Source organism: Macadamia integrifolia, chromosome 8, assembly GCF_013358625.1.
Source record: "Macadamia integrifolia cultivar HAES 741 chromosome 8, SCU_Mint_v3, whole genome shotgun sequence".
Taxonomy (NCBI): Eukaryota; Viridiplantae; Streptophyta; class Magnoliopsida; order Proteales; family Proteaceae; genus Macadamia; species Macadamia integrifolia.
In genome coordinates this window covers 30,718,127-30,745,770 of record NC_056564.1, presented here as the reverse complement: position 1 = coordinate 30,745,770, position 27,644 = coordinate 30,718,127, and the positions used below count along the sequence as shown (strand labels likewise).

At 38.8% G+C, this 27,644-nt stretch overlaps 1 protein-coding gene across 3 annotated transcripts; it reads right to left on the bottom strand.

Annotated features, from left to right (window-relative positions):
- Positions 1 to 545: 545 nt before the first annotated feature.
- On the bottom strand, positions 546 to 27,644 carry LOC122087073 (golgin candidate 1-like). Of its 3 annotated transcripts, none has more exons than XM_042656057.1 (21): positions 27,289 to 27,644; positions 24,285 to 24,365; positions 24,102 to 24,151; positions 23,347 to 23,988; positions 23,167 to 23,229; positions 22,484 to 22,561; positions 22,165 to 22,368; positions 17,689 to 17,745; positions 17,306 to 17,380; positions 17,149 to 17,220; positions 15,380 to 15,442; positions 15,174 to 15,272; positions 14,572 to 14,649; positions 11,494 to 11,562; positions 2,826 to 2,873; positions 2,628 to 2,723; positions 2,426 to 2,502; positions 1,943 to 1,988; positions 1,738 to 1,836; positions 1,594 to 1,638; positions 546 to 921 (listed from the first exon to the last, which is right to left on the bottom strand). In XM_042656057.1, the coding sequence occupies exons 1-21, from the start codon at positions 27,314 to 27,316 to the stop codon at positions 850 to 852; spliced, it is 2,142 nt and encodes a 713-aa protein (XP_042511991.1). In that variant the 5' UTR covers positions 27,317 to 27,644; the 3' UTR covers positions 546 to 849. The 3 variants fall into 3 exon arrangements, 2 of the variants coding, with proteins under 2 accessions (XP_042511991.1, XP_042511992.1); XM_042656058.1 differs by having other exon boundaries at positions 14,572 to 14,643; XR_006142646.1 differs by lacking the exons at positions 546 to 921; positions 1,594 to 1,638; positions 1,738 to 1,836 and having other exon boundaries at positions 2,426 to 2,515.

The window sequence follows — 27,644 nt, the reverse complement described above, 5'->3', positions numbered from 1 at the left end:
GCTTGTGTAGATTAAGGATTTACAAAAGTGAAGATTCTCTACCCACATGGACAAATAGGTAATGGTGTAAATTGACCACACATCAAATTTTTGAATCAAATTTAATCACATACCCTCTCATGTGATGGCATATCCACCCATATACTGTCATTACACTCTCAAATTTTTCAATTTTTTATTTTTCCACTAATTCAACTTCGTTTGGGTTGAAACTCAAACATGTTAACTTGAGACTTATAGGTCTATAGAAATATTCCAGCTTTATCCCATATGCCACGTGGCATAACTTGAGTTGCTGGTGTATAGTCATCCTCTACACTCACTGTTGTAGAGAACACTCACAAGAGAATAATTTGTTATCTAAAGAAACAATCTCAGTTCACACTTTTTAAGTATGCAAAACAAAAGCAAATAACTTTGTTAGGAAATTGGGAAAGTCGTATTTAGTAATCTATAGTGACTGATAGTAACCCATCATTTTCTAAAACCAAAATGCAATATTAATGGTGCATATGTTTTAGGACCACAACAAAACACTGGAGATATTTCTTGGGGGAAAAAATAAATCCAATTGCTTTCCATAATATATGGATGAGTATATACATATATTGACACATATCCAACTCTCTTTTCATTAACATTTGGACACCAGCCTCTAATTTACGATATACTAGTAGAAAATGAATTGATATGTCACACCTCCCACTGTCGGGGAAAAAATTACATATGCTTGATGTTGAACAGGAATGGCAAGTAAAGGGAGAAAGTAATATTCTTGTATCCCCACAAGCAGCAGAATTTGCTGGTAACTCCAAAAAGCTAGCTTCTGAACCTGCAGCATCTAAAGTCTCATGGCAAGGTCGGGTTGGCAAGTCCCATAGACTCGGCAACTTCTCTTGGGTTGAAACTGTCTGCTTGTTCCTACAGATCGTGCAGTAAATCAGAGTTGGCCGATAGTAATCAAATTACACATGAGAAACTTTAATATCATACCAGAGGTCATATCTACAAATGGATGTGATTATTAGTGCAATACAAGAACAATTATATTCTTGTACGATTATGTGCATGTAAGGCTCCGGAAAATGGTCGAGCATTTGGGAATATCAATACATCATCTTGTGTTCACATCGGTGCAATGCACCTGTGGCCACACAGAATTCATCGAGTTTTCTCTTCACAGAGATGGCTGTGACAGGGGCACTCTTCTTTGACACCAAAAAGTCTTACAGGGGTTATGGAAGTGCTTTGAGTATTTCCTTGCATGCGTTGCAGTTTTGTTTTAGTTTCATTTCATTTCCCTTCCCTTCCCTTCCCTTTACTTTCAACCAGACAGAGCCTTAATCAAATTAAACCGAAGGCAGAATAGAAAACCACAGAAAATACAAGTGACTATGTATTTATCGTGACTAATAATATTTATCGTGACTTATTAGTCAAGTAAAGAAATTAATGCATTCCTCGATTCTTGGGCCTCAGGTGATCAATGTAATCTGAATTAGAATCATTCAGCCATAGAGGAAAGTGTTTATTTAACTCAACGTCCCTTTATGATCAGTCTCCTGTAATAAATGTGGGAACAAGCATACATACCTGAAGGCGATGCAGCAGATACATCAGAAAGAGATGTACAAAAACCTGCAAATGAGTTCATTCAGTCATTACGAATTTCCTAGCCCCCTATATAACATCTTTTTGCAACCAATTTCCAATTAAATTTGTGTGGTCAGTTTTTACAAGATAGAACAGTAGGATCACTCGAGCAACAGGGTATCGCCAGAGAAATTTAGTAGCACGGACAGCTCCTGAATCCAAGAGTTTTGCTGCCTTTTGAAACTACAAGAAATAATTTTAACAGTCAAATTATGAAAAAAAAAAAAAGAATGGGACTAGGGGTGCACAACAAACGAGTTGAAAAAAAAGGCATAAGGATTTAACACACCTGTATGCTTGCCCCAACCATATGTCGGTGATGCAAGGGGAGAGGCCTGCAGGTTTTATTCCATTAAAAAAAAAATGATAAGTACTTGCCACTAAAGGGGGGAAATGATATATTTGGCTCTGAGAGACAACATAGAAACATCGGTACATCTTCGATGTTTGTCTACCACACCACAGTTTGAAATAAAAGCTTGGATAAGATGCACTACCTATAGCATAAAACAACATTCCATTAATTTTGACCTTACATGCAATTAAAAAGCATTTTATGAACTACCTGAAACTGAATTATATATTAGTTGAGACAAAATATATCTCTCTTTGGTGCCCAGAAATTTTGAAGCATGTCATGGATTACCAAAAATAGCACATTAAACAAAAGAGACAGAAAAGATATCTCATTTGGTGAAGAATGAAGATTATCCTAAACTTTCGAGCAAGGATGGAGGCAAATGCAAATCTGACATGAGAAGATGTAACTTACTCAAGAACTTTCAAGTCAGTCTCTTCTACCCAAGATGATGATGCACGACGAGAGACCCTACTTCTTTCTACTTCAACCTATTTCAGTGAACTAGTGAATTTTATATGCAAGAAACAGTAAGGTAGCAATAATAGAAACACTGGTAGAGATGAATTAAGATAAATTAAATGGGAACCAATAAACCAGCCAAAAAAAGACATACTTGTGCTTCTTGAAGACGCTTTATTTCTTTCTCCATGTGGAACTCTGCTGCAGCCTTTTCACTAGCCATGGTTTCAAGTTGTGTTTGCTTATAGTACTGAATCATAGTTTTCCAATTGCACAATGTAAGAATCCAGCAGAACTTATCAATAAAAACATTAATTTCTGAATGATTGAAGAAATTCCAAGTATGACGTACCAATAGATCAGTTAGTTCACGATATCTTTTCTCGAGTTCCATATGCTCCTGGAAAATCATTGGCAAGAAATGTGAATCCAATAAATATAGCTTTACATGAGCTCATACATATTGATAGGGACATCAAGGTGTACAGGCGCAAGAAGAAGAAGAAGCAGCCATCTTTGTGGCTGGAAGAATAGAAAGAAGAAGAAGAAAAAAGGAAGAAGAAGGAAAGCTCGATCCAGCCATTCCAACGCTGGATCGAGTCCCTTTCTCTTTTCAGATTTTAGAAGATCTTGTGGGCCCCATTAGTTATTAGTTTAGTAGTTTATTTGTAGTATATTCTTTTCCTTGTTAATCTTTTAATTAATTAGGAAACTACTTTATTGGTTGATTAGTTTTTAGGAAGTCTTTATTTACTAGTCAATTGACTCTTTTTATTTTTAGTAACTAAATTGATATTTATGTAATGGCTTAGCCATGGTTGAGGAATGAATGTTAATTGAAAAAAAAGCCAAGAACAAACCCCCACCCCTCTCACGGTTCTCTCTCTCTCTCGTTTTCTCACTTTTCTCTCTCGCCTCTTTCTTCTCTCAGCCTCTCGGCTCTCTCTTCTCTCTTCTCTCGCCTCCCTCTCTTTTCTTTTCATTCTTATTTTTCTACTGCTGTTTTGTTGCTGCTGATCTCCCCTTTCGATGTTCACTGTTGCTGTCACACACTGCTGCCCTTACCTCACTGCTGCTGCTATACACTGCTGCTGCTACACACTGCTGCCCTTACCTCACTGCTGCTGCTACACACTGCTGCCATTACATCACTGCTGCTGCTATACACTGCTGCCATTACATCACTGCTGCTGCTACACATTGCTGCCATTACATTACTGCTGCTGCTACCCTCGGCTGCTGCTACTCTCAGTTATTGTTTACTCTCCGTTGGTGCTGATCTCTCTACAATCGGCTGGACTTGTCTTCATCAACTAAAGGTGGACTGCATCTCTTTATTTTGGGGGACCTTGATCTCTTCTTTTCTCCTCAGATCTGAACAGCAGTATGGTAAAACACTAAACTAAACCTTCCCCACCTCCATTAAGCCCTATTATATATTGCAGCCCATTGGCGTTGAAGCCAACCTTTGCCCTTTGTTTATGCCTATTTTTACCGGTTGTTTAAGTTGTTTCGTCACTGTTATATCTCCAAAGAACCCTTGCTGATTTTCTACTTTAGTTGGTTGCTAGAGGATATTGATTGTTTGCTTATCTAATTTGGGTATCTAGATTGATTTGTGCTGAACCTAACATTCGTATGTCGTTTGTTCCCTTCCCCATGTCCCCACTTGAAACTTGAGTAAGAATTTTTATGTTTTTCCGTCTAGATTATTATTGCTTTTTGGCTACTTTGTTTATTAGTCTCGTTTTATCTTGCATGCTTAATCTTGTTGCTGAGTTTCTTTGGTCCTATCTACCTAAGCCCCTTGAGTTAACCCTACCTAGTTAGTTAATCTTGTAGGAGACCTAGTCACCTAGGAACCCCCTACATCATCTTGGTATCAGAGCATGGTTTTGTCTAGGTTGAGGGTAATTAAGTACTGCTGTCCCTTGTTTACATGTCTTATCTTTTGAGGTCTAGTCTCCGTCACCGTTTGTCCATGGTCGAGTCTGAGTTAAGAGAGCGATACCATAGATTAGAGGACACCCTTTTCTTTATTAAGTTGGCGGGACCAAATAGCATTGAACGTTATTCCCTCCAAAAGCATATACTCGAGAGGGAGATTTCTGACCTCAGGATTGAAATAGCTAACTACTTATCTCAATTGGAGATCCTGAGTAGACCTTGAGTCTTTGGTGGCAACCGTACCTTTGGCTGCCCATCTCCTTATGTCCACTCGTAGTGGTAGAGCATACCAAGATATATCTGACCCTCCTAGCACCGCCACCCAATCAGAGCAACTGGCTGAATTCATGAAAGCCGTTCAAACCATACAGGAAACACAAGCTATCCATCTCCAAGCCCTTGCCAATAAGTTGGATGCTCTCGAGACAAGTGCCCAAAACCTCGATGGACGGCAAGGCCGTAACATAACTGGCACTGAACCTAGGGCAGAGGCCCTAACCCTGAGGAAGTAAACGAAAATAACCAGACTGATGGTTATGACCGGATAGGGGATAACTTCCAAGGCCTAAGGCGTGGTAGGGAACAGGGTAGGGGTCGAGGCCCACCGCCAAGATGCCAAACCCAATATGGAAATGATGAGGGCTATGAGCACCATGATAGGGGCTTTGATGTCAGACGGATGATTAAGGTAGATGCCCCTACCTACGATGGTCAGATTGATACTAGGATCCTTCTGGATTGGATCAAGCAGATGGATAGGTACTTCGATTTCTATGATATGCCAGAGGAAGTCCGCTACCGATTTGTTAAGTTCAAGCTTATTAGAGCTGCCCAGGACTTCTGGACAGACCTAGAGTACCAGGAGGACCACCTAGGACTTGAGCCAATCACCACCTGGGTAGAGATGCAAAAGCGGCTCAAGAGGGAATTTTTGCCTATCACTTATAGGCTCCAGTTGTTGAATGAGATGAATACCCTAAAGCAAGGGAAGTTGACTGTGACCGAGTACATGAGCAAGTTCAATGAATTAAAAATTAGAAGCCGTATTCGGGAGGATGTTGAGCAGACACTATCCAGATTCCTTATCGGGCTCAACTCCAAAATTCAGTCTCGTATGGCACCCCACCTGGTGCGAGACGTTCCACAGGCCTTCAGGATAGCCTTTGAGGTGGAATCCTCCATGAAAACTTATTCTCAGAGGAAGAGCTTCCAAGCTGGGGAGTCCCAATTTAGAAAACCACCCCAAGGCTCAACTAGATTCCCAAAACCCCCTGCTGCACCACAGCGTCAATTTGACAACAAGGGTAAAGGAATTTTGGGAGAAGCACCCAAGAGTAGCGGGCAAAAATAGTGCTTCAAGTGTCGTGGGTTTGGTCACTTCTCCAGAGAGTGTCCCAATAGGAATCTTTATGTAGGAGAGCAGACCCCTGAGGAAAGTGACCAGGAGGGTTTTCAGGACCATGAGTATGAGGACCATAGGCCAGATGAGGCCAGATGAGACCATATCTGATGAGGACACCGAGGAGGCCGGTGACCTCAAGCTCGGCATTGTGCGTTGCATGGTCTCACAACCTAAGAATAGCGATGATTGGCGATGAACTAATATTTTCATCACCTACACATGTCATCAAGGCAGGAACTGCCGCGTCGCCATAGACAGCGGGAGTTGCATGAATGTGGTCGCCAAGAGTGCTGTTGCTCGAATGGGCCTCAAACCTGAACCCCACCCCAAGCCTTACAAGGTTGCCTGGGTTGATCAGTCCACCATTCCCGTAAATCTGAGGTGTCTAATTCCCCTACACTTTGCAGGACATGAGATCGAGTGTGGTGTGATGTCCTAGAGATGGATGTTGCCCACATCATTCTAGGTAGGCCCTGGTTATATGACCGGGACGTCACCAATTACGGGAAGTCTAACACCTATGTCTTTGAGTTCAAAGGGAAGAAGATCAGACAGACACCGAGTCCCCCTAGGGAAGTTAGGGTTCCAGAACACAAGGGAAGTACATCCAAACACGCCCCCACCAAAACACTCAACATTTTAAATCAACAACAATTTGAAGGAGTGTCACGAGTCAGGGGTGATTTATGCTCTAGTTGCCATACAGAGTAATACCGATAGGTCACGCTTATTCACTAAGGCTCCTAGAGAAGTGCAACCCTTGTTGAGGAAATTCGAGAGGCTATTCCCTGAGGAACTACCTGATGAGTTACCGCCTATGCGTGACATCCAGCACGCTATTGACTTGGTTCTAGGATCCTCTCTCCTGAACTTACCCCATTACCGAATGAATCCCAAAGAACACGCCGAACTCAAACGGCAAGTGGATGAACTGTTGCAAAAGGGATTCATTAGGGAAAGCCTTAGCCCGTGTGCTGTACCTGCCTTGCTCACGCCAAAGAAAGATGGCACCTGGCGTATGTGTGTTGATAGTAGGGTCATCAATAAGATCACCATCAAGTATAGGTTCCCTATCCCTAGGCTTGATGACATGTTGGATATGATGGCCAACTCTTCGATCTTTTCGAAGATCGATCTCAAGAGCGGATACCACCAGATTAGGGTCAGGCCTGGAGATGAGTGGAAGACAGCTTTCAAGACGAAGGATGGCCTCTTTGAGTGGTTAGTCATGCCTTTTGGCTTGTCAAATGCACCTAGCACCTTCATGAGGGTAATGAATCAAGTGCTTCAACCATTCATTGGCAAGTTCCTTGTGGTTTACTTTGATGACATCCTCATCTATAGTAAGACCCCGTCTTCCCACTTGGATCACTTACAAAAGGTTTTTCATGTGCTCTTACAAGAGAAACTCTTTATCAACCTCAAGAAGTGCACCTTCATGAGTGATCAAGTCATCTTCCTGGGATTTGTTGTGTCAGCTCAGGGAGTATCTGCTGACCCTGAGAAAGTGAGAGCGATTGTAGAGTGGGCTGAGCCAACTAACATTCATGAAGTATGAAGTTTTCATGGTTTAGCCACTTTCTACAGAAGGTTCATCTACCGATTTAGTTTCATTATGTCTCCTATCACCGATTGCATGAAAAAGGAGTTTCAATGGACTAAGAGTGCTACGAAGGCCTTTAATGAGATTAAAAAGCTTATGACTGAAGCTCCAGTCCTGCGCCTCCCAGATTTTTCTAAGGTCATCGAAGTTAACTGTGATGCATCTGGTATTGGGATAGGTGGTGTCCTAGGACAAGAGGGCCACCCTGTTGCCTATTTTAGTGAGAAGCTTAATGAAGCTAGGCAACGATATTCTACATACGACAAGGAATTCTATGCGGTTGTCCAATCATTGCGCTATTGGCGACATTACCTTTTACCACAAGAATTCGTACTATTCTCTGACCACCAAGCTCTGAGATACCTTAGTGCCCAAAAGAAACTCAATCAAAGGCATGCCAAGTGGATTGAGTTTCTCCAAGAGTACACTTTTGTACTCAAGCACAGACCTAGTGTCGAGAATACTGCTGCAGATGCACTGAGCCGGGTGAACATGTTCCTCAGTCGCACCAAAGCTAGGAGTCGGGCTAGTGTGCTACTCCAAGCAATGAGTGTAGAGGTTGTAGGGTTCGAGCGAGTCAATGACCAATACCCCACCTGTCCTGATTTTAGTGAGCCGTTCACTTCCTTGAGTGAAGGCAACCCAGTTAACCGCTCGGACTACCTACTTAGGGAGGGCTTTCTTTTTAAAGGAAGCAAGTTGTGCATTCCCAGGACTTCACTCCGAGATTTCCTAATCTGGGAATTGCATGCTGGGGGAGTTGCTGGCCACTTCGGTCGTGATAAGACCATCACCCTCGTTGAGGACCGATTCTTTTGGCCAGGACTGAAGAGGGATGTTGCTAGAGTTGTGGGTAAGTGCAAGACATGCCAGACTGCCAAACAACAAAAGCAAAACACGGGTTTGTACACTCCTCTACCCGTTCCCCACTCCCCTTGGCAAGACCTTAGCATTGACTTCGTGCTTGGTCTACCAAGAACTTCGAGAGGCCACGATTCTGTTTGTGGTTGTTGACCGCTTCTCGAAGATGGCCCATTTTATCCCATGCTCTAAGACCTCCGATGCATCCATAGTAGCCAAACTTTTCTTTAGTGAGGTTGTCAAGTACCATGCGTTACCCCTCACCATAGTGTTCGATAGGGATGTTAAGTTCACTAGTCATTTTTGGAGGACCCTATGGCGGATGATGGGAACGAAACTCCATTTCTCCTCAGCTTTCCACCCTCAGACCGATGGCCAAACCGAGGTTGTTAATAGGAGCTTAGGGAATTTATTGCGTTGCCTCAAAGGAGAACACCTTACCAGTTGGGATCGAGTCCTCAGCCAGGCCGAGTTTGCATATAACAGTTCTAAGAACCGTACCACTGGTCTGTCCCCCTTTGAGATTTGTTCAGGATACCAGCCTCGGGCACCCATAGACCTTATCCCAGTCGTGTCTAGTTCTAGGACCTCCCAGTCAGCCGAATCTTTTGCTCAGCATATACATGATTTGCATGCAGGTATAAGGAGACAGATAGCACTGAGCAATGAGCAATACAAATCGAAGGCAGATTTGCACAGAAGGCTACAAGAGTTTCAAGAGGGTGATATGGTGATGGTAAGAATCAAGCCACAACGTTTTGTTAGCGGAAAAGCGAGCAAGCTACATGCTCGTAGCACAGGTCCGTTTAAGGTACTCAAGAGGATAGGTGTCAATGCGTATGATCTTGATCTTCCAGCTAGCATGGAGATCAGCAATATTTTCAATGTTGAAGACCTAGTCCCATACCATGGTACCTCTACCTTCACCTCTTTTTATCCTGATGACCTTGAAGACTTCCCTTTCAACAATGATGAGACTTCTGAGCCAAGCCAACCACTTCCCCCCACCTCGTTACCACCTGTGCCTAAGGTCACAAGGAGAACTGAAGAAATTGAGAAAATCCTTGATGAGAGGATTGTGTCCACACACACTGGAGGTTCTAGAGAGTTCTTGGTCAAGTGGCATGGGCGTCCGAAAATTGACAACACCTGGATCACAATAAAAGAAGTCCAACAACTCAACCCAGACCTACTTGAGTATTACATGAGCTTTAATTCACCAGAGGTGAATTCTTCCAAGCCAGGGAGAGTTGATGGGGACATCAAGGTGTACAGGCGCAAGAAGAAGAAGAAGCAACCATCTTTGTGGCTAGAAAAATAGAAAGAAGAAGAAGAAAAAAGGAGGAAGAAGGAAAGTTCGATCCAGCCATTCCAACGCTGGATCGAGTCCCTTTCTCTTTCCAGATTTTAGAAGATCTTGTGGGCCCCATTAGTTATTAGTTTAGTAGTTTATTTGTAGTATATTATTTTCCTTGTTAATCTTTTAATTAATTAGGAAACTACTTTATTGGTTGATTAGTTTTTAGGAAGTCTTTATTTACTAGTCAATTGACTCTTTTTATTTTTAGTAACTAAATTGATATTTATGTAATGGCTTAGCCACGGTTGAGGAATGAATGTTAATTGAAAAAAAAGCCAAGAACAGACCCCCACCCCTCTCACGGTTCTCTCTCTCTCTCGTTTTCTCACTTTTCTCTCTCGCCTCTTTCTCCTCTCAGCCTCTCGGCTCTCTCTTCTCTCTTCTCTCTTCTCTCTTGTCTCGCCTCCCTCTCTTTTCTTTTCATTCTTATTTTTCTGCTGCTGTTTTGTTGCTGCTGATCTCCCCTTTCGATGTTCACTGTTGCTGTTACACACTGCTGCCCTTACCTCATTGCTGCTGCTACACACTGCTGCCCTTACCTCACTGCTGCTGCTACACACTGCTGCCATTACATCATTGCTGCTGCTATACACTGCTGCCATTACATCACTGCTGCTGCTACACATTGCTGCCATTACATCACTGCTGCTGCTACCCTCGGCTACTGCTACTCTCAGTTGGTATTTACTCTCCGTCGGTGCTGATCTCTCTACAATCGGCTGGACTTGTCTTCATCAACTAAAGGTGGACTGCATCTCTTTATTTTGGGGGACCTTGATCTCTTCTTTTCAACTCAAATCTGAACAGCAGTATGGTAAAACACTAAACTAAACCCTCCCCACCTCCATTAAACCCTATTATATATTGCAGCCCATTGGCGTTGAAGCCAGCCTTTGCCCTTTGTTTATGCCTATTTTTACCGGTTGTTTAAGTTGTTTCGTCACTGTTACATCTCCAAAGAACCCTTGCTGATTTTTTACTTTAGTTGGTTGCTAGAGGATATTGATTGTTTGCTAATCTAATTTGGGTATCGAGATTGATTTGTGCTGAACCTAACATTCGTATGTCGTTTGTTCCCTTCCCCATGTCCCCACTTGAAACTTGAGTAAGAATTTTTATGTTTTTCCGTGTAGATTATTATTGCTTTTTGGCTACTTTGTTTATTAGTCTCGTTTTATCTTGCATGATTAATCTTGTTGCTGAGTTTCTTTGGTCCTATCTACCTAAGCCCCTTGAGTTAACCCTACCTAGTTAGTTAATCTTGTAGGAGACCTAGTCACCTAGGAACCCCCTACATCACATATTATAGTAGACATCCCAATTTTGGCATGTCAATAGATCAGTATTCATTAGGTGACAATATCTATTCATAGTCATTGTTAAACATGGAAGGACATGTAAATTGAATACGTGGCCAGGCCATAAACCATATATAATAGTAGGCTAACCAAAACAAATGCTTGCATTTTCATCTAAAAGTTCATAGAAACTCAAAAAAATAATTTGTATAATGTTGGTTTAAAGATAAATAGATGGTTTGATACACTTCAATCTGAGCTAGCACTTGTCCAATTGAAGTAGAAATTCAAATGTTTGATAATTTGATCCATAACTGAACCAGTGACCAAGCTTTGTTTATGGCTCAGTGGATAGGCCAGGTTTTGGAATTTCTAAGGTTTGAACAGAAAGGACCCTCTGCAACAATGTTGAACTACATCATATAGTTTGTAGGCTTATCTCAATAAGATGACACCAATATGAAAGTTGAAAACAAGGGTATCTGAATGTAGTGCATTTAGTAACTAAGGGAGCAAAATCTATTCTCATAAAACACAGAAGCTGCTGACCTGCCGAGAATAATGCTCAGCATCCCTTTTCATGGCTGCCATTTCCACTCTCATTTTCTGAACTTCAGCCTGCCAGAAGTAACAATAAAGAGACTAAGCAGCAAGCTCAAATTGTAATTCATAAATCCTACACCAATGTAGCAGAAAAACCAAATAGGAATGGGTTGCCTCTAAATATCATACAAAACAGACTAAGACTCATAAACATGAAATTTTCTGTTGTAAAAATCTAACAACTAGTTAAAAGGATCTAACAGCAATTATTTGAAAGCTATGAAGGATCCTGCAGTGGGTCTACTACCATTGAATATCAAACCACACTGCTTGTTTCAACACAGGATTGTCACATAGCAAAATACCACTGAAAAGTTGTAATTGTTCGGATCCTCTGGTCATACCGCAGACCCGTCCAAACAGTTCAATGGTTTGAATAACCGGATTCAGAAATTTGTATTGGAGCATGGAAGCTCACATTTTCTTTTTTTTCCCCAACAACTAATAAGTAAATAACCAAAGGCATAAACTTTATACTTTCAAGAAAGAAAAGTACTAATAAGTCCACTCCACGCACTTTTAGGATTTTTGACTCCACAACCGAATATCCCCATGAAGTCTCCCATCTCAAATATTTTGTCACATTAGCAAGCATTCACTTATAAGAAAAAGGTTTCCTATGCATATCATTGTAGAAATTTTCCCACGCCTCTTTTTTTTTGCCATGTGGACCTTGGTGCAATGGTTAAGTTTGCTCCATTGTGACCAAGTGGTCATGGGTTCGAGCCAGGAAACAGCCTCTCCATGAAGTGAGGGTAAGGCTGCATACATCATGACCCTTCCCAGACCCCGCAGCGGCGGGAGTCTTGTGCACTAGGTGTGCCTTGACTTGGCATTTTGATAGTTGGATAGATAGTAAATCCCTTGGATAGGTGATAAGTCAAATTTTCTCTCATCTCAAATGACCACCATGTATGGGGCTCTTCCCCTTGCTTTTTCAATGGTCTTTGTTATTCACTTTTAAGTTATAAGGACACATGGAGAAGTCACATTGGTGTGCAATATAATAAATAAGGAGATGACGTAGAGAACATATCCATTGAATCTATACGAAAACATAGCTGTTGTATGGCAATTGTAGGTGTGTAGGATCCTGGCACCTACTTTTGCTTTCCCCCTCAACATGTTTATTGAAGTGGATGCTTGTTGATGTGGAAAAATAGTTGATGTGCCATTGGTCAACAAAGTTTTGAGATCTTTTGGTCTCAAAAATATGAAATGGGGGGAAGATCCTCTATTTGAATGTGGACTGATAATTCTAACAGGCAGATTTACAAGTGGGAGGGGGCAGTTTCAATTTACAGGCTTTGGATCGCCCAACTTTGATTCTTGGAGAGGTAGAAAGTGTAATGTATTGTCTGAATAATTGGTCAAAGGTGTAACTAAAGCAGGCTAATCAACTCAATGGATTTTTCAACCTTTCAAGCAAGATGTTTGGAAAATGGTGCTCAGCAAGATAAGGTCAGTCTTCTCCCTTTATCTTTTTTGGCTGACAGCGTTGACATGATTCCAGTGAGTCCAGTCCCCTCTTTTCTTGCACTAGGTGATTTCATTGCCTTCCACTTAGGATAAACATTAATATTTAATACTAATATCTGCAGTGAAGAGGTGCACTAGAGGACAGCTCGTTTCCTTTTTCTATCACTAGGTCAAAGTGGTTGGATATGAACATTTTCTAAATGATTAATGAAACTATGATCTTATGACATGATTTTAAAGTGGGAATCAAATTGGCTGATTATATCCTTCAATTCAAATTGGAATCTATGGAGGCCATTATATCATTCCTTTGGCGACAAAAAATGCAAAAATGTCAAGGAGACTTGCTCTTTTTGGTGAAGTCTACAAGATTGTTGAGCTGAGTAACTCCAAAAATCTAAAAGCTGAGGAAATCTAACCTCCCTCTGATCCCATTTCTTTGGACACAGACAACTCTGGTCAATTCCATTCAATTTCAGGCCAATATGGATCTCCGAAGAGATTCGTGGAAGTATGCCCATTGCCTGCCTGATTTAGTATTTGGCATGATTTGAAGGCCCATGAGAGGAGATGACTTAGAAACCACTGTAATCAACTCCAGAGTCAAGTTTTATTTTCACTGTAATCAACTCCAGAGTCGAGTTATATTTTTCTTTAAATTTATAAAATTAAAGATCATATACTATGATTGGGAGAAGTTCACTTTCATTTCATACACATCTTGTCAATCCAAACATGAAACACTATTATTAATCAACCAATACCTAAGAAAAGAATCAATTATATGGGATCAAAATGTGCATCGGCATAAATTTACACGCGCAATTTGTAGAAGAGACCATAAATAAAGTAATAAACTTAACCCCTTTGTTAGCGTAAGAAGTTTCTTGAGATCCAGATGTTTTTCTTTTAGGTTTTACAATCATGTATGAATCAAAACATTGAGGACTTAATCGCAGGATTTAAAACAACTCAGTAAAGCCTTTAAATCATGGATAAGAGTATATGAAACAGTAAAGATATAAATAAAGGATTTGCATATTTCAAAAATGAAATGAACTCAAGATTTTTATATTTAATCTACGAATAATGATGAAAATGCAAACTAATACTCAAATTTGACATTAGTTGGTTGCAGTATTATACACAACCTTTAAAGGCATTATGATAGCAATATACGATTATTAAAACACAGAAATAAAATAAATTAACTATTGGCTTCATCAGGGTGAACTTTTTCAACTTTCTTGAGGTATGCAAGATTCAGTTGCATAAAGTCTCAGGAGAAGTCACAAGAGTCAATGGATACAAGTTTTTGACTCAGAAGAGTCATTTATAATTGAAATCATCACCCAACACTTTTCTCGTGAGAGTCGGCAAAGTCCATGGCAATCCCATAAAAGTATCATGTTTCACCAAAACCATTGCACCATGAACCATTAGCTCAAATGGTTTGGTCTGAGGTCTTAAAACAATGATAACAATATACAATATAAGTCCTTAATTAACAACAATATTGTCAAGTAATGACCAAAATACACTTGCCTCCAAAGAAAAAAGCCTGCTCTCTGCATCTCTTTGTCCTTGGCGAGCATGCTCCACTTCTTCTTGCCATGCCTGTATCTTTAAATTTGAAAATCTAAATTAAAAGACTGAACATGGGAACTTTTAAATATTGTCAGAACATGAAAGTTTGCTTGAAACAAGTGAGAAAAAACTTCTTTGGTAAGCGCTAATGTTCCCATCGGTGAATAGCACAAAACTAGAGAAGAAATTTTGTACTGAGGAATGATCCTAACATTGAACTTTGCAAAATTTCCTTTACATGAGGTATATTCCTTTTTTTCCCATGAAATTAAAGCATAAAAAATGTAAATGGATTTTTGTATCTCAAGATTTAATCACTGCTAGCCTAATCACTGGAAGATATTCTGAATATTAACAGTATTACATATGCCTAAAAACAACACTTTCAATGAAGATGGGATAAAAAGGATAATGCATTATCTTGAGTATTTATCACTTCAAGACCCAAACGAAGGCATCAAATTTTTATTTTCAGCAAATGGTTAACCATACTAGACTTGGATCATAAAGATCTGATCAGTCCCAACTCCCAGCGTACTACAGGTTTATATGCTTTCTACCTGAAGTGTTTGATTTGCTTCTTCGGGAGACCTCTTCTGTTCACGCTTAGCACGAGATTCCATATCTTGCAGCTCTTGATTTAGTGATGCACATTCAACCTGATAAAACGTAATGATGATCAATCTGAAGAGACTAAGATAGTATTCTTGTTTTAGGAATGAGAAACAAAAAGCTTCCATCTCATTTATGAAACACAAATATTAACCTCAAGCAATGCCAACTTCTGCTCTAGTTCTGCTGCCCTTGCTGTCCTCTCATCCACTGCTCTCTGAATAACGAGGCAATTGCCAAAGATTGCAATGAAATCATAGATTCTATTAGCACTTAATAGCTATGACTTCTTCATGGTGTTTAAAGAAAAGGAAAAGAAAAAAAAATTTATTTCTATGATATTGCATTTTTGAGAGAGTAACTAGATTCTTCTAAATAACATATATTAGGTCTATGCCAATAAAAAAAGGCAAATAGAACTTTAAACTATCAATACAATGACCAGGGTTGCTTGAACCTTGATGGATAGGAACTTTAGATAAATTTAGAGGCTTCTATCAGGTAAATTTAGAGGCATATGGAAGCGTTAGGTTTACGAATGAATATGGCTTCAAACAGGGTTGAATGGAAAAATAAGATTCAAGTAACTGACTGTTGGGAAAAGGCTTGGTTGGTGATTTACAAGTATTTAGGTATAAGAGAGACCACTTGGTATATCAGATTCAGTCAAAACAGAGCCTAGGACTATCATCTTTGGCTCCAGTTGTCACTACCATCAGGAGTCCATTGCTTGCTTTTAGATAGTGATAAAACTTTGGTGACTGGTTGGATTGGGGGTCTAATGGACGAGACCCTTGGAGATACTATAACTAATGATTGAGGTCCTTGGAGAAACATAAACTTGACTAGACATGTGAAAGTCGTAGGATCCGCAGGGAATATCTCATCTCAATGGACAAAGATCAACTCGCATTAGACAAGTTGGAAGGGAAGGCACTAGTAGATCATCCATGTACGTCATAGCAAATCCTTTGCTGTATATAGTCCTTTTCCTTGTTCTATAATCACATTTGCCTGCAGACAACATGTTGGCCATGCATGTCTTACACCACACGCCCTATGACATTGACCTATGTGTCAAGGAGATGAAGGGACCAAAGATGTTGAGATAAGAAAGGCAGAAGTCCCTAGCTAGTGATGACAAAATGTTGGCATAAAGATGATGGGTATGTGAAACTTAGGAGTCTCAGGCAGCGTCAGTACTGGTGACATTAGATTGACTAATGCAGTCTCAGGCAGTGTCAGTACTGGTGACAATAGATTGACTAATGCAGCCACATTCTAACTTCTTTCATGATGATTGATGACAATGAAAATAAACAGGCTTTTCACTACAAAGCTTATCATTTTAAAGATCCTTATTATCGCATATTTTCTTTATATCATGAATGAAATTGGTTAACATTTTGTTGTTCTTATATTTGCTTCCATTAAAAAAATTTGATAGCTGATGATTATGCTGCTGCGCTGGGAACACATGCATCTGCAAAAGTAAGAAACCCTCCCTTGACAAGACTTCTAACTCTATGGACATTAACACAAAACCAAGTAACTGCTGTCAGAATGCAATTGGTAATAAGAAAAGATTCACGAAATAAATATTTGTACCATGAATGGTAGTTGATTGATGAGATCACCACACATAATAGGAATTTGACAGTAGATTCGATACTTCAGAATTACTTAGACTCTATATAATAAAAAAGGACCAAATTTAGAAAAATAAATAAATTATTGTGTATTCAGTAATTATCTTTCAGTAGACACTTCACCGTCATTTATGTAAAGTTCCAAAAAAAGATCAACGTGTTCAAAATATAATCACGATGGATCAATTCAATCAGTACTCAGTAAGTACTCAGTACACATTTTCAACTAGTTGTAGGCATTTGATCAACATCATTGGTTCTTACAATACCTTACCTGTATCCTTGCAAGGGCTGTCGATGCCTCAGCGGCTCTATGTTCTAATTCTACTTCCCTTTCCATAGCAGCCTGTTGATGAAACACATTATCACAGAGCAGGGAAACAAAAACAAAAAACCTTAAAACAATTACTTAGACATATTCAGTGATAAACCTTTTTGGTAGCGTTATGTGCTGCACGCTCATCTTCTGCCCTCCGTTCTGCAGATGCAATCTCCTCCCTTAAAGCCTAGTGAATGCACACAAACTCGAATCTCAGAATTTCCTTCTTTCCTTTTTTCCACGGTGGGAAACAAAATAAGTTCACCACAGAATATGAGAGAGATAGAGAGATGATAAAGGTAGCAAATAGAGGCCCACCAATCCCGAAAACCAAAAATACTAACAATTAACTGAGAAACAGGAAAAACTTCATGCGCCACAACGTAATCAAAGACCTCCACTCCAAAAACACCAAGAAAAAACCCTACACACATATGAAGATCTAGAAAGACTAAATCATCTATATATATTGAGCAAAACATATAACGTCCATACCTGCATCATCCGTGTCTCTGTAAGTTCCCGGTTCCTCGTAATATACTCTAAGTCTGCCTGATTTGAAATATGAGAAGACCATCACTATATTAACAAATGTCTTAAAAAGTCCAAATCAAAGGCTTGTATAACAAAGCAAGACAAGTCAAAAGGTTGTACAGGTTTTCCCTCAGACAAAAATTATTAAAGCTTAGTTTTTGAAGGGGGATGCTCACAGATGCACAAGAAAAAAAATATGACACTTGAATTAGCTTCTTGTTGTTTTATTCTCCATTCTTCATGTCCCACGTATTTGGTAGAAAAGAGACAGCTTTGAGGATACTACTTTCTAAATGTCACCTTTTTTTTTTTTAATGAAAATTTGAGTTTCTAAATCAATAAGCCTGCTAAAAAGAACCCCATAACCCATAAACAGGTCACATCCAAAATATCCAAAAGAAGATAAAGCAGTCAAGCAGGTTCAAAATTTAGAGCGGAAGTGGCAAGATTGGCCAAGATATTTTGGTTTCGACAAGAGTCAAAATTGGGCAAAATTATGGGGAGATATTTCAGATACACCAGGGATTGAAATCACAACACCCTCCAACCCCCCCCCCCCCCAAAAAAAACCCCCCAAGGGGAGAAATTTCAAATAATGAATCTTAGCATAACAAACCAAAAGAGAAGAGCCTTATCTTAACTCCTAACAAGTTCAAAGTATCGGTCCGTATCGGTATCGGTGGGTATCAATACGTATCATATCATATCGGTATATTTAAAAGGGTTATTATATGATAGGTCTAAAGTATCAGTCCGTATCATATTTTATTGGCAGTATCACATTGTATCTATATCGGTGGGTATTGATATCATATGCAATGCCGATATTTTAAATCTTGGTAACAACACCATTTTTAGAATTTTGTGGTCAATAAGCTTCATGAGGCACTAGACATGACGTCTACTATTCCACAATGTTAAAGTCCAATAAAAGTGGCACTTATTTAGTAGGTCTCATGATGATGGGCCTACCACCTACAAAATCTACAACACAAGATCCAAGAAATGGGAAAAATATGAAACAAAACCAATAAATAATTCTAAGACCATGATCAATCCCAACTCAAGTCTAGAACCTATACCAGGCCATAAGATGTTTCCAGGACCATATACCTGCCTAAAGAAGCCTTATACCTTGTGTTAGCTTATTGCTTCTATAGGAAGCTCCTCTCTATTGTTAGAAAATTTCCTTAGCAAGTTCACTTTCTTATGGGAAACCATAGTTACAACTTGAGTAGCTAGAATATAAGTTCAGCGTTCCTTTTAGTTGGCATCTTAATATCCAAACTGTCAGGAATTGATCCACTTTTGTGATGAATTACATAAGAATGAAACAAAAATTGAAACTGTAGGCTTTATCTCTTATATCCAAAACAAATGACCATAAACACTGAAATCTCCACCTATATTTGTGGGATTTCAACTCCATTGAAATCTAAGAATCACTGATTATGGAAGATCCTACTTCAATGGGGGTTGCCAAATAATAGAAGAATATCATCTAACAAATGCAGGGCAGGACTGGAAGGGATTTTAAAGAAAAGCGTAAACTGTTGAATGTAAGAGGGCCTCGAGGACTTGATTTTAATTGAGTAAAGTGATGCAGGTTGAAGAATACACTTCGACTTTCAAAAATTTATAGGGGATTCTATTTCTATATTTTGGTGCAGCGAAAGAATCTTAATGTACAGCTGACAGATTAAGAGGAATAGAGTTGATGGCCAAAACTTGACTGTGAAGAAGTTGCAAATATAGCCAGTGGTTGAGATGGATTTGATTGCTTTTGGATTTTAGTGAACTTCTAGATGGGACAACTTTCATGTAGGTAGGTTAGGGTGCAGGCCATGGGCTACCGCTAATGAAAGTATTAAGGGGTTGGGTCTGCGCGCTACCGCTTACCTTAAAAGCTCGAACTGTTAGGCAAGGCAAACATAAATGTATACATCAACACTCCCCCCCCCCCCCCCCCCCCCCCCAACACAAGGTTCATGTGCAGGCTTGTCATCCCATGGTCCTTGCACTTGACATGCACTCACACAGAAACACTTCATGTGGAACCGAAGGGGAAGAAGTGTCGGGGAACCCCATTGCACTTCCTAGGAGTCAAACACTTGACCTCGCTGTTCTGATACCATGTGTGTACCACTTAGCCTAAAATCTTGAACTGTTAGGTAGGGGAAACATAAATGTATCCATCAAGGTCCAGGGTTTATGATGTCCAGGGTTTATGATGTAGAAGTCTTGTTCCTCAACAATCCCATGAAGGGTGAACTGAACCCCTATGATAGGGTTAATTAGGAGAAAGAATGCCTGCTAGGTAGATCGAGAAAATAATTGAAAGAAGAGAGAAAATTAAGGTTTACCAGCGTGGATTGGTCATCAGTTAAAGAGAAGAAAAGAAAAATCAAGTCTACAATGCTACGATTTTTTGTTGTAGTTCTCGAATCTCACAATCTCAAGAGCAGAAAATGTTGGGAAGAAACCATTTTTCAGATATCTATGGGGTAGACTGATCAAATCAACAAAAGAATTAGTTTGGGGAGAGAAAAATCAGATCTGAATTTGTTTCTTAAGGTGTTATTTACAGGTATTTCAGACCCAGATTCATTTTTTCTTCAAGTGATTCTCATTAAAATGCAGATGAAGTGTACTTAGGTCAGATCTATGGATTTCTGCAATATATTGTAAGATTGGCATGGTGTTTCTTCTCCTGCAAATCACAAACATTAAAAAATACCTCCAAATCTTTGTTTTTCATTTTTTTTTGGGCGAAACGGTAAAATGTTGGGGAATATCAAGAGAACATTTAAACTTTACATAGCAGTCATGATTTACAGATTCATAAAAACTTTCTACAATTCTGGGAAACATTTATGGCTGATCCTTACTTCTCATGGATCACATATAGAATTGGTTTGGATTGGACAGGATCAGGAAATCTGAAACAGGATTTCTGGTGGCCGATCCAACCCCAATTGTCGTATTTAAATTCTTGGTTATTTGATTGTATGGCCTCTGCCGCAAGGTAGGAGAAAACAGATAGAGAGTCAAAACATTACCTACTGGCTAGGATTTAATGGTGGTATGGAAGGACCTGATTAGGTTTTTGTGGTTGTTTATTAGGCTTTATAAAAGGAATAATGTAGTGTTCTGCACATGTAGGTAAATATCTTTACTGTTTGTTCAATAAATAGGTGCGAATTTTATTGAACACATTAGATGACCCGCCTCACCTGTTTACTCACCAAGTAATGGGATTTCACTCACCTGATAGGGTAAGAATTTCATTTCGACTAGGAGGATATGGTGATATGGGTAAGGTCATTACATGATCCTAGCCTCCCCATTTGCAGCCCTAATTGGTACAAAGCAGTGTCTTTATAATTGGATCAGAAGTTGGGACATTCTTAATTGGTGCCCAGCTGTCTCAGTCCAAACAGTACAGGTTCTGTTATAATAAAATTTGAACAAAATCATGTCTGAGGTGACTACTGATTGTTTGTGTTGTGTTCAAAACTTGGCATTGCTCACCCATTCAGTGGTCCAGTGCATGAGTCCTGGGTTTGAATCATGCTTGTCATTGTTTCACTACGGAATTAAGCATTTTTTGTACAGTAAATTTAAGATTTATTGCCATATACTCAAGCAATGGTAGCAGTTGCAAAGGTTTGTAACTTTTATAGCTGAGTGTCGAGACTTATGTTCCAGCTAAAACCTCTAAGTTCCTAACCAGCGGTCCAAGGGTCCACTGTTGTTTCTTGGATCATGTGTGGTCCTAGGTCATTACAGATTATTGTGGCCTCACAGTTGACATTCTAAGTGGTCCAATCACCAGGTCCAATGGTCCTGAAGACATTGGTAGGAAGAAAAGGAATATCATGGGGCTGGAAAGAGTGTAGAAAATTTAGAACAGAAAAGGGAAAGTAACTAAAAAGGAGAAGAAGACAAGGACCTAAGAATACACCTTAGAGTATCAACAATGCACACGTCAACTCATATTGGAGAGAAAGGGGAAAGAAACAACGGGAACAAGACATATTGCTCAAGATCAACTTCGAGGGACACACCGCAGTTTCTTGCTAGGGCAGAAAGTACTAAGTAGTCATGGTTGTCAAGGAGTTGCCTTGGCGGCTAGGTGGGTGCATTGGACCCCTTGGTCGCCTTGCTGCTTTTGCCTTGTCTGAACCCCCTCCAGACAATATAAAACTATAAAACCCCAACTCCAGCAAGGACCAAGGCCAGCAAGCCCATTTTTAATTAGTTAAGGTATTGACATTGCTTCATAAATATGATCTTGTGGTGTATTTGCTTGTATTGATCTTGTGATGGTTAAAAAAGAGATCTAGCTAATTTACACCTTCTAGCAACACTGTAAGATATGAAGCCATTCAACAATAAGCCAACATAGAGCTGGGATTATCGATATGAGAAAGATACCTGCAGAGAAGCCAACTTTCCTTCAGAAACAGTAGCTTGTTTCTTAAATGCAGCCATTGAACTGACAAGGGCTTCAATTTCTGAATTTTTGCCAGCCAGAGCTTCCAAGATATTTGATTCAACTCTAGTCACTTCCATCTTGGATATGGACAGATCTTGCTGTAGCTGCCTGATCTGAGCTTCATATGAGTTACTACGTTCTCTCTGTTAAGGTAGCAATTGGACTGGTAAACAAAGTCTCCTCGGAAGAATATAATATAGTTTGGGCCAATATGAATAAATTAGAATTTCACTAGATCCCCAGAAGGAAAACAAAAACCTCTGCAATGAGAAGTTCCTCCAGCTGTGCATTTTCAGATTTATATTCTTGAAGGCGGGATGAGAGCCCAGCACAAACCTAAATGTTGAAAAACAGAAATTAATAAAGCACTCAGTATATAGAAAACCTAATCTGCAAGGAAATCCAAATCTGAAACATGATCTGCCTATTTTGAAAAAAAAAAAAAAAATGATGTCAGAAAGATTAGTTATCTTCATGTCATCAGTAAAATACATTAGTCTAGCAGCATAGAAGTTGCCCATATTATAAATTCATCTAGAAAGTATAATCATTTGCAATCCTCAGGACTATGACTTTGAGTAGTAGAGCAAGATCTATGGACTAGGACTTAAAATATATTTTAGACAATTGGAGATAAATTATTAGCAGTAGTTTAAAAATATCTTTTTGTTACACAGAAGTTCCATAAGGAACTTTTTCCCAGCAAAGTAGCAAACACAAAGAAGAAACCAACCGTGCAGATCCTCACATTTTGCCAACTAAAACATTGCACGAATTGTCAATTGCTGGACGGCATGCAAATTTTTCCTCAAGCCCTGCCCTGGGGAGACAGGATTGAGGTTATGCTTCTTTCTAGAGGAGTGCAGGTGATACTTTATGTAAGCCAGAAAGGAGAAGCAGAAAATAGTCTATAAGGTTACCATGATAAAACAAGAGCTTACCCTGGCTAACCTGGCTTCTTTTGACTGACCGGATGAAATTGCACTTTTAAGCAGTCCTTGAGCCTGCTAATCAACTAAAGGGGCTAGTCAAGGTAACACCAAAAATCTAAGCATGTAAAAGATACAAAATGTAAGGTCAGTAAACAACCTCACAATTATTCATCATAATATATACTTTACCTCGTCAAGTTGGTCTTGCACTATGATTGGATAATTATCACTTTTATGCTCCCGTTGCATCTTTGGCTCAGAAAAAGGTTGGTCTTTGATATCTGCATCTTTCTTTTGTGTATCATTGTTACTGTGTGTCTCTGCAGTTTCAAGTTCAGTTTTCTCCTGGTCAATATTTACTGCAGTATCTTCATCTGTCAACCTAATATTTTGGTCATTATCAGCTGGAAGATCCATATCAACAGCCTCAAATACAGAGGCCGTAGACAGAGCCAAAGAGGAATCTTCATGTTCCTCAGATGTTTTCTCAACAGCAAGCTCACCACTCATGGATGAAATAACAGGTTCTGTATCATTAACTGTAGATGGAACTTCCGTCATATAATTAGCTTCATCTTTACTACCCCCATCATTCAGGGGTGTCTCAGGTAATGATATGTCTGATGAAGCAGTGTCTTTGTTGAAATTGGACTGCAGTTCTTTGCTTGTCTGGGTGGTTGAACTAGTAGACACGGGCCCAATATTTTCAGATGACAGCTCCACCTTATTGTTATCATTTGACCGATTAGACACCAATTCAAGTGTGCTAATTTGCTCCCGTGCTATATCCTTTGTTTTAATGGGTTCATTAGAGGAAAGTTTTTTCTGAGCCTGCAAAATAATTGATTTTCTCAGCCTGTAATGTGTAACATATTTCAAATTGTTTGTCCACGTGAATTTCTTTGAAAATGAAAAAAGAGGTAGGAGATAATGTCAACAAAGACCTTCTCTCTTGATTTTGTCCTCCTTGCCTGAGATTCCCCTCCATTTGATGCTAATTAATTGCCAAAAGAAAAAAGGGAAACGAACATGGAATTATGATTCAAGGAAACCCAATGGAAGACAATAAGAGCACAAGTACATGATCAAAGGAGTAAGCAGATATAAAAATATATCAAGACCTATACCTGATGGTTGCGAGTCAGACTGCTCATCAGACAACTCCCCAACGACCAACTTTGCTCTCCGATCTACAACTTCTAATAAGTCTGATTCAAGAAAATTAAGTTGTTTTATTGTCCCAAAAAAAAAAAAAAAAAAAAAAAAAAAAAAAAATAATAATAATAATATGTATATATATATATATATATTATCCAGTCCTTGTCTAAGATTTAACCAGAACAGCAAACACTTGCTGATAGACTAAACTTTAATGTAAATGCATATAAAAATGACAATACTGCATGAAATTAATAAAATATACCAACGAAAATGAGTGCATAAGAACTAATTGCAGATAAAATGAGAGTAGTCTAAGTGTTCATTAATTTGTGCCTACTGATTGTTCAGGTTAGTGAAGTCTAACTTTACAGCAAAGGTTTTCAGTCTTGGGGTCTGTTTTAATCAAGTCCAAGTTATACAAAGAGTCAAATAAAGGGTCTTAAAGTTGTATCCTACCATTAATATAAATAGTGGATAAAAAATTTATGCAGCAGGCAAGGGCAAGAAAAAGAAGGGCACAAGAATCCAGGCTTGAGGTCTTAGCTCAGCCATGGGCTAGCTTCTGTTTTGCTTATTAGTTTCTGTTTGGAGTCAGCAGTTGAGTCCCTAGTCAGAAGTCAGAAATTAAGTTTTATTTGTTAGTTTTTAAATATGAATTGAAGTCCTAGATACTCATTGGAGAAAAAAAAAATTAAGTTGATTTAGGAGTCTAAACAGTCCTCTTGTATGGGATTCTTTTAGCTTTATTTTTTGAGTTTGATTTGTAATGGAATTAGGAATTGAGGAGGATCTATTGAACTCTGCAAACAGATGTACCAGGCTCAACCGAGGCCCACAATTTTATGAATAAAGTTTTCTGCAACTGTTGTGTGGACTTGCAGATCTTCTAAGGTGGAATGATTAGACTCCCCTTTGGTGGATTCCGAAGGTTATTTCACATGTGGACTCCTACATATTCTTCATTTTCTACTGCTCTTCCATTTACAGTTCTGGTTCCAGTTCTCTAGTTCTTTAAATCAACCATATGACACCCCATTTTAAACATATTTTTACTGATCTGCTCATATATATATATATATATTTCTGTTCTAGATCATATATTCGATCCAAAATGTGTTTATAAATTTATGCTCATACTTTTTTTTAGAAAAGTCTGATTTGATTAAACGAGACTCCACAACTTGCTGAGGAAGTTGATTTTCTTGGTTTATTACACAGATCTGAATGAACTTGATCAGAGTTTCTAGGGAGCAAGTTCGATTCCAGAGACATCAGTTAGTCCTCCATCCCTAATCAGATTCCCGCTTTGCCTAATTTTGACTTCTTCTTATTTCAATTTCTGAGTTCAGTTTAAATTCTTGGATATCTGAGTTTCCATTCTTTATTTTTCTATTTTGTTTCCTCTTAAAACATATGTATTCTCAACATCACATATCTGGTTCCCTGATTTCTTGGTTTTAGTCATCAGGTTCTACAACATTCTCCCTAAGATTAGGGTTAAGAAATTACCTCCTACATGAAAAAAGAGCTCAAGTAAGTGGATCATGAGCGACATTATAAAACAATTTTTGTTGAATTAAATTCTAGTCAAGATTTGGAGATTCCTATATGCTACATGAAAAATATTTAGCTACTAGTCATGTCTAGGCTCTCTATCTCGCCATCAAACTGACTTTTTGCTGCCAAAAATATAGGTTTCTGTTTCAATTTTACTTCAAGATTATACTTCTGCATTAATGTTTTGAATTACATTAAAAATTAGGCATCAAATAATTGGCCTCTAGTTGCTGATTTCGATCTGCGACAACATTCCTACTGTTCATGCATAACTCTTCAACACTCAAATTGAATAAACTTCTTAGAATCAGATTGGACTTACATAGTTTCTTTCCAGTCAAACAGTTCCTTTAATGAATACCTAATTTTCACAATGAAAATTCAACAAATACCAACCACTTGATTTTTTTTTTTTTTGGGGGGGGGGGGGGGAAAGGGGGGAGAGGGGGAGGGTGGGAGATCGGGTTCTCTCAATTTTATATAATTATCTAAATGCACTATTCCCATGTCCAAAGATTCATTGGATTCCAATATCAGTTTCTTGAATTTCTCTCTTGAAGCCCTACTTCTCAAAATATTTGATTGTCTCTTTCATATTGCCAAATGCTATTTTCAGAAAACAAAGAAGGGTTCAGAAAACAAGAAAATGGGATAGGCGCAGAGATTCAATGGAGGCTGTTTTTAACAAATAGAGTTGACTGTACTTTTTTCAATTGTTTTTCCATTTTCTCTATCCTTAATTGTCAAGACCTATTTATTTATCAAACTTAACAAGAGAAGGAAGTGCTAGAATCCAGAAGATGGTTAAACTTCTTTGATCTTTGGCACCCATACCCACAAGAATAGTATCATTAAATATAAAAATTCAGTAAGTTTTTGTAGACATGTTGCAACAGGGGATTCACAAAAAAAAAAAAACACAATAAGGCATTTCCTTTACTTCTCTGAATCTGTCCGGCATTTTCCCCTTTCCTGTTCATTGATTATGTAACTGATTATCATTTACTTCATCATTCCTCGAAAGTTGTTTTCATTTTCAAGGTTTCTTTATCGATTACTTGATTCATCTGTTAGACAAACGAAAATCTTATTCATGATCCTGTAAATGCTACGAATCTTCTGTATTTTAGTATCTACAAACAATATATTTAGTTCCTATCATTACCTATGGAAAATTTAGGCATCTCCTCATCAAGAAAAGCCGGATCATTTAAGTGCTATCAACTATGAAATTATTATTCTAAGAAACATTTGATTCTTCTAACAAGAAGCTTCAGACAGGTAGCATAAACATTTTTAGTCCACATTACTCCTCCCCCAATTTCATTATTTAAACTCGTCAGAAACCCAAATGCATGTCGACGGATAAACAGAGCGACTAAGAATATCAAAAGAAAAGCTGAAATCAAATACCTTCTGCAACTTTGAACCACGAATTCATTGCAGAAATGTAATTTCAATCCGTAAAAGAATCTGTCGCCTGTAGATCGATCACTAGATTATTGATTCCACTAAATAAGGTGAGAAACAACCCGACATTCTCGCGCAGAAATGTGAAATCAACAACAGAGAAGCTTTGGAAGAGCTCCAAAAGAACTCTTTCTCGAATCCTTACTCTTACTTCTTGCAATTCATGAAGAAAGAAACAAAGAATTTTCAATGAAATTGAGAAAAATTGTAGAAAAAAGGAGGGGTAAATCGTTTCTACGTTTCGTGCTTTGGCTGCAGTTCACCAGATCGATATTGCAGTCGTCGTGAGTTGTGACAGA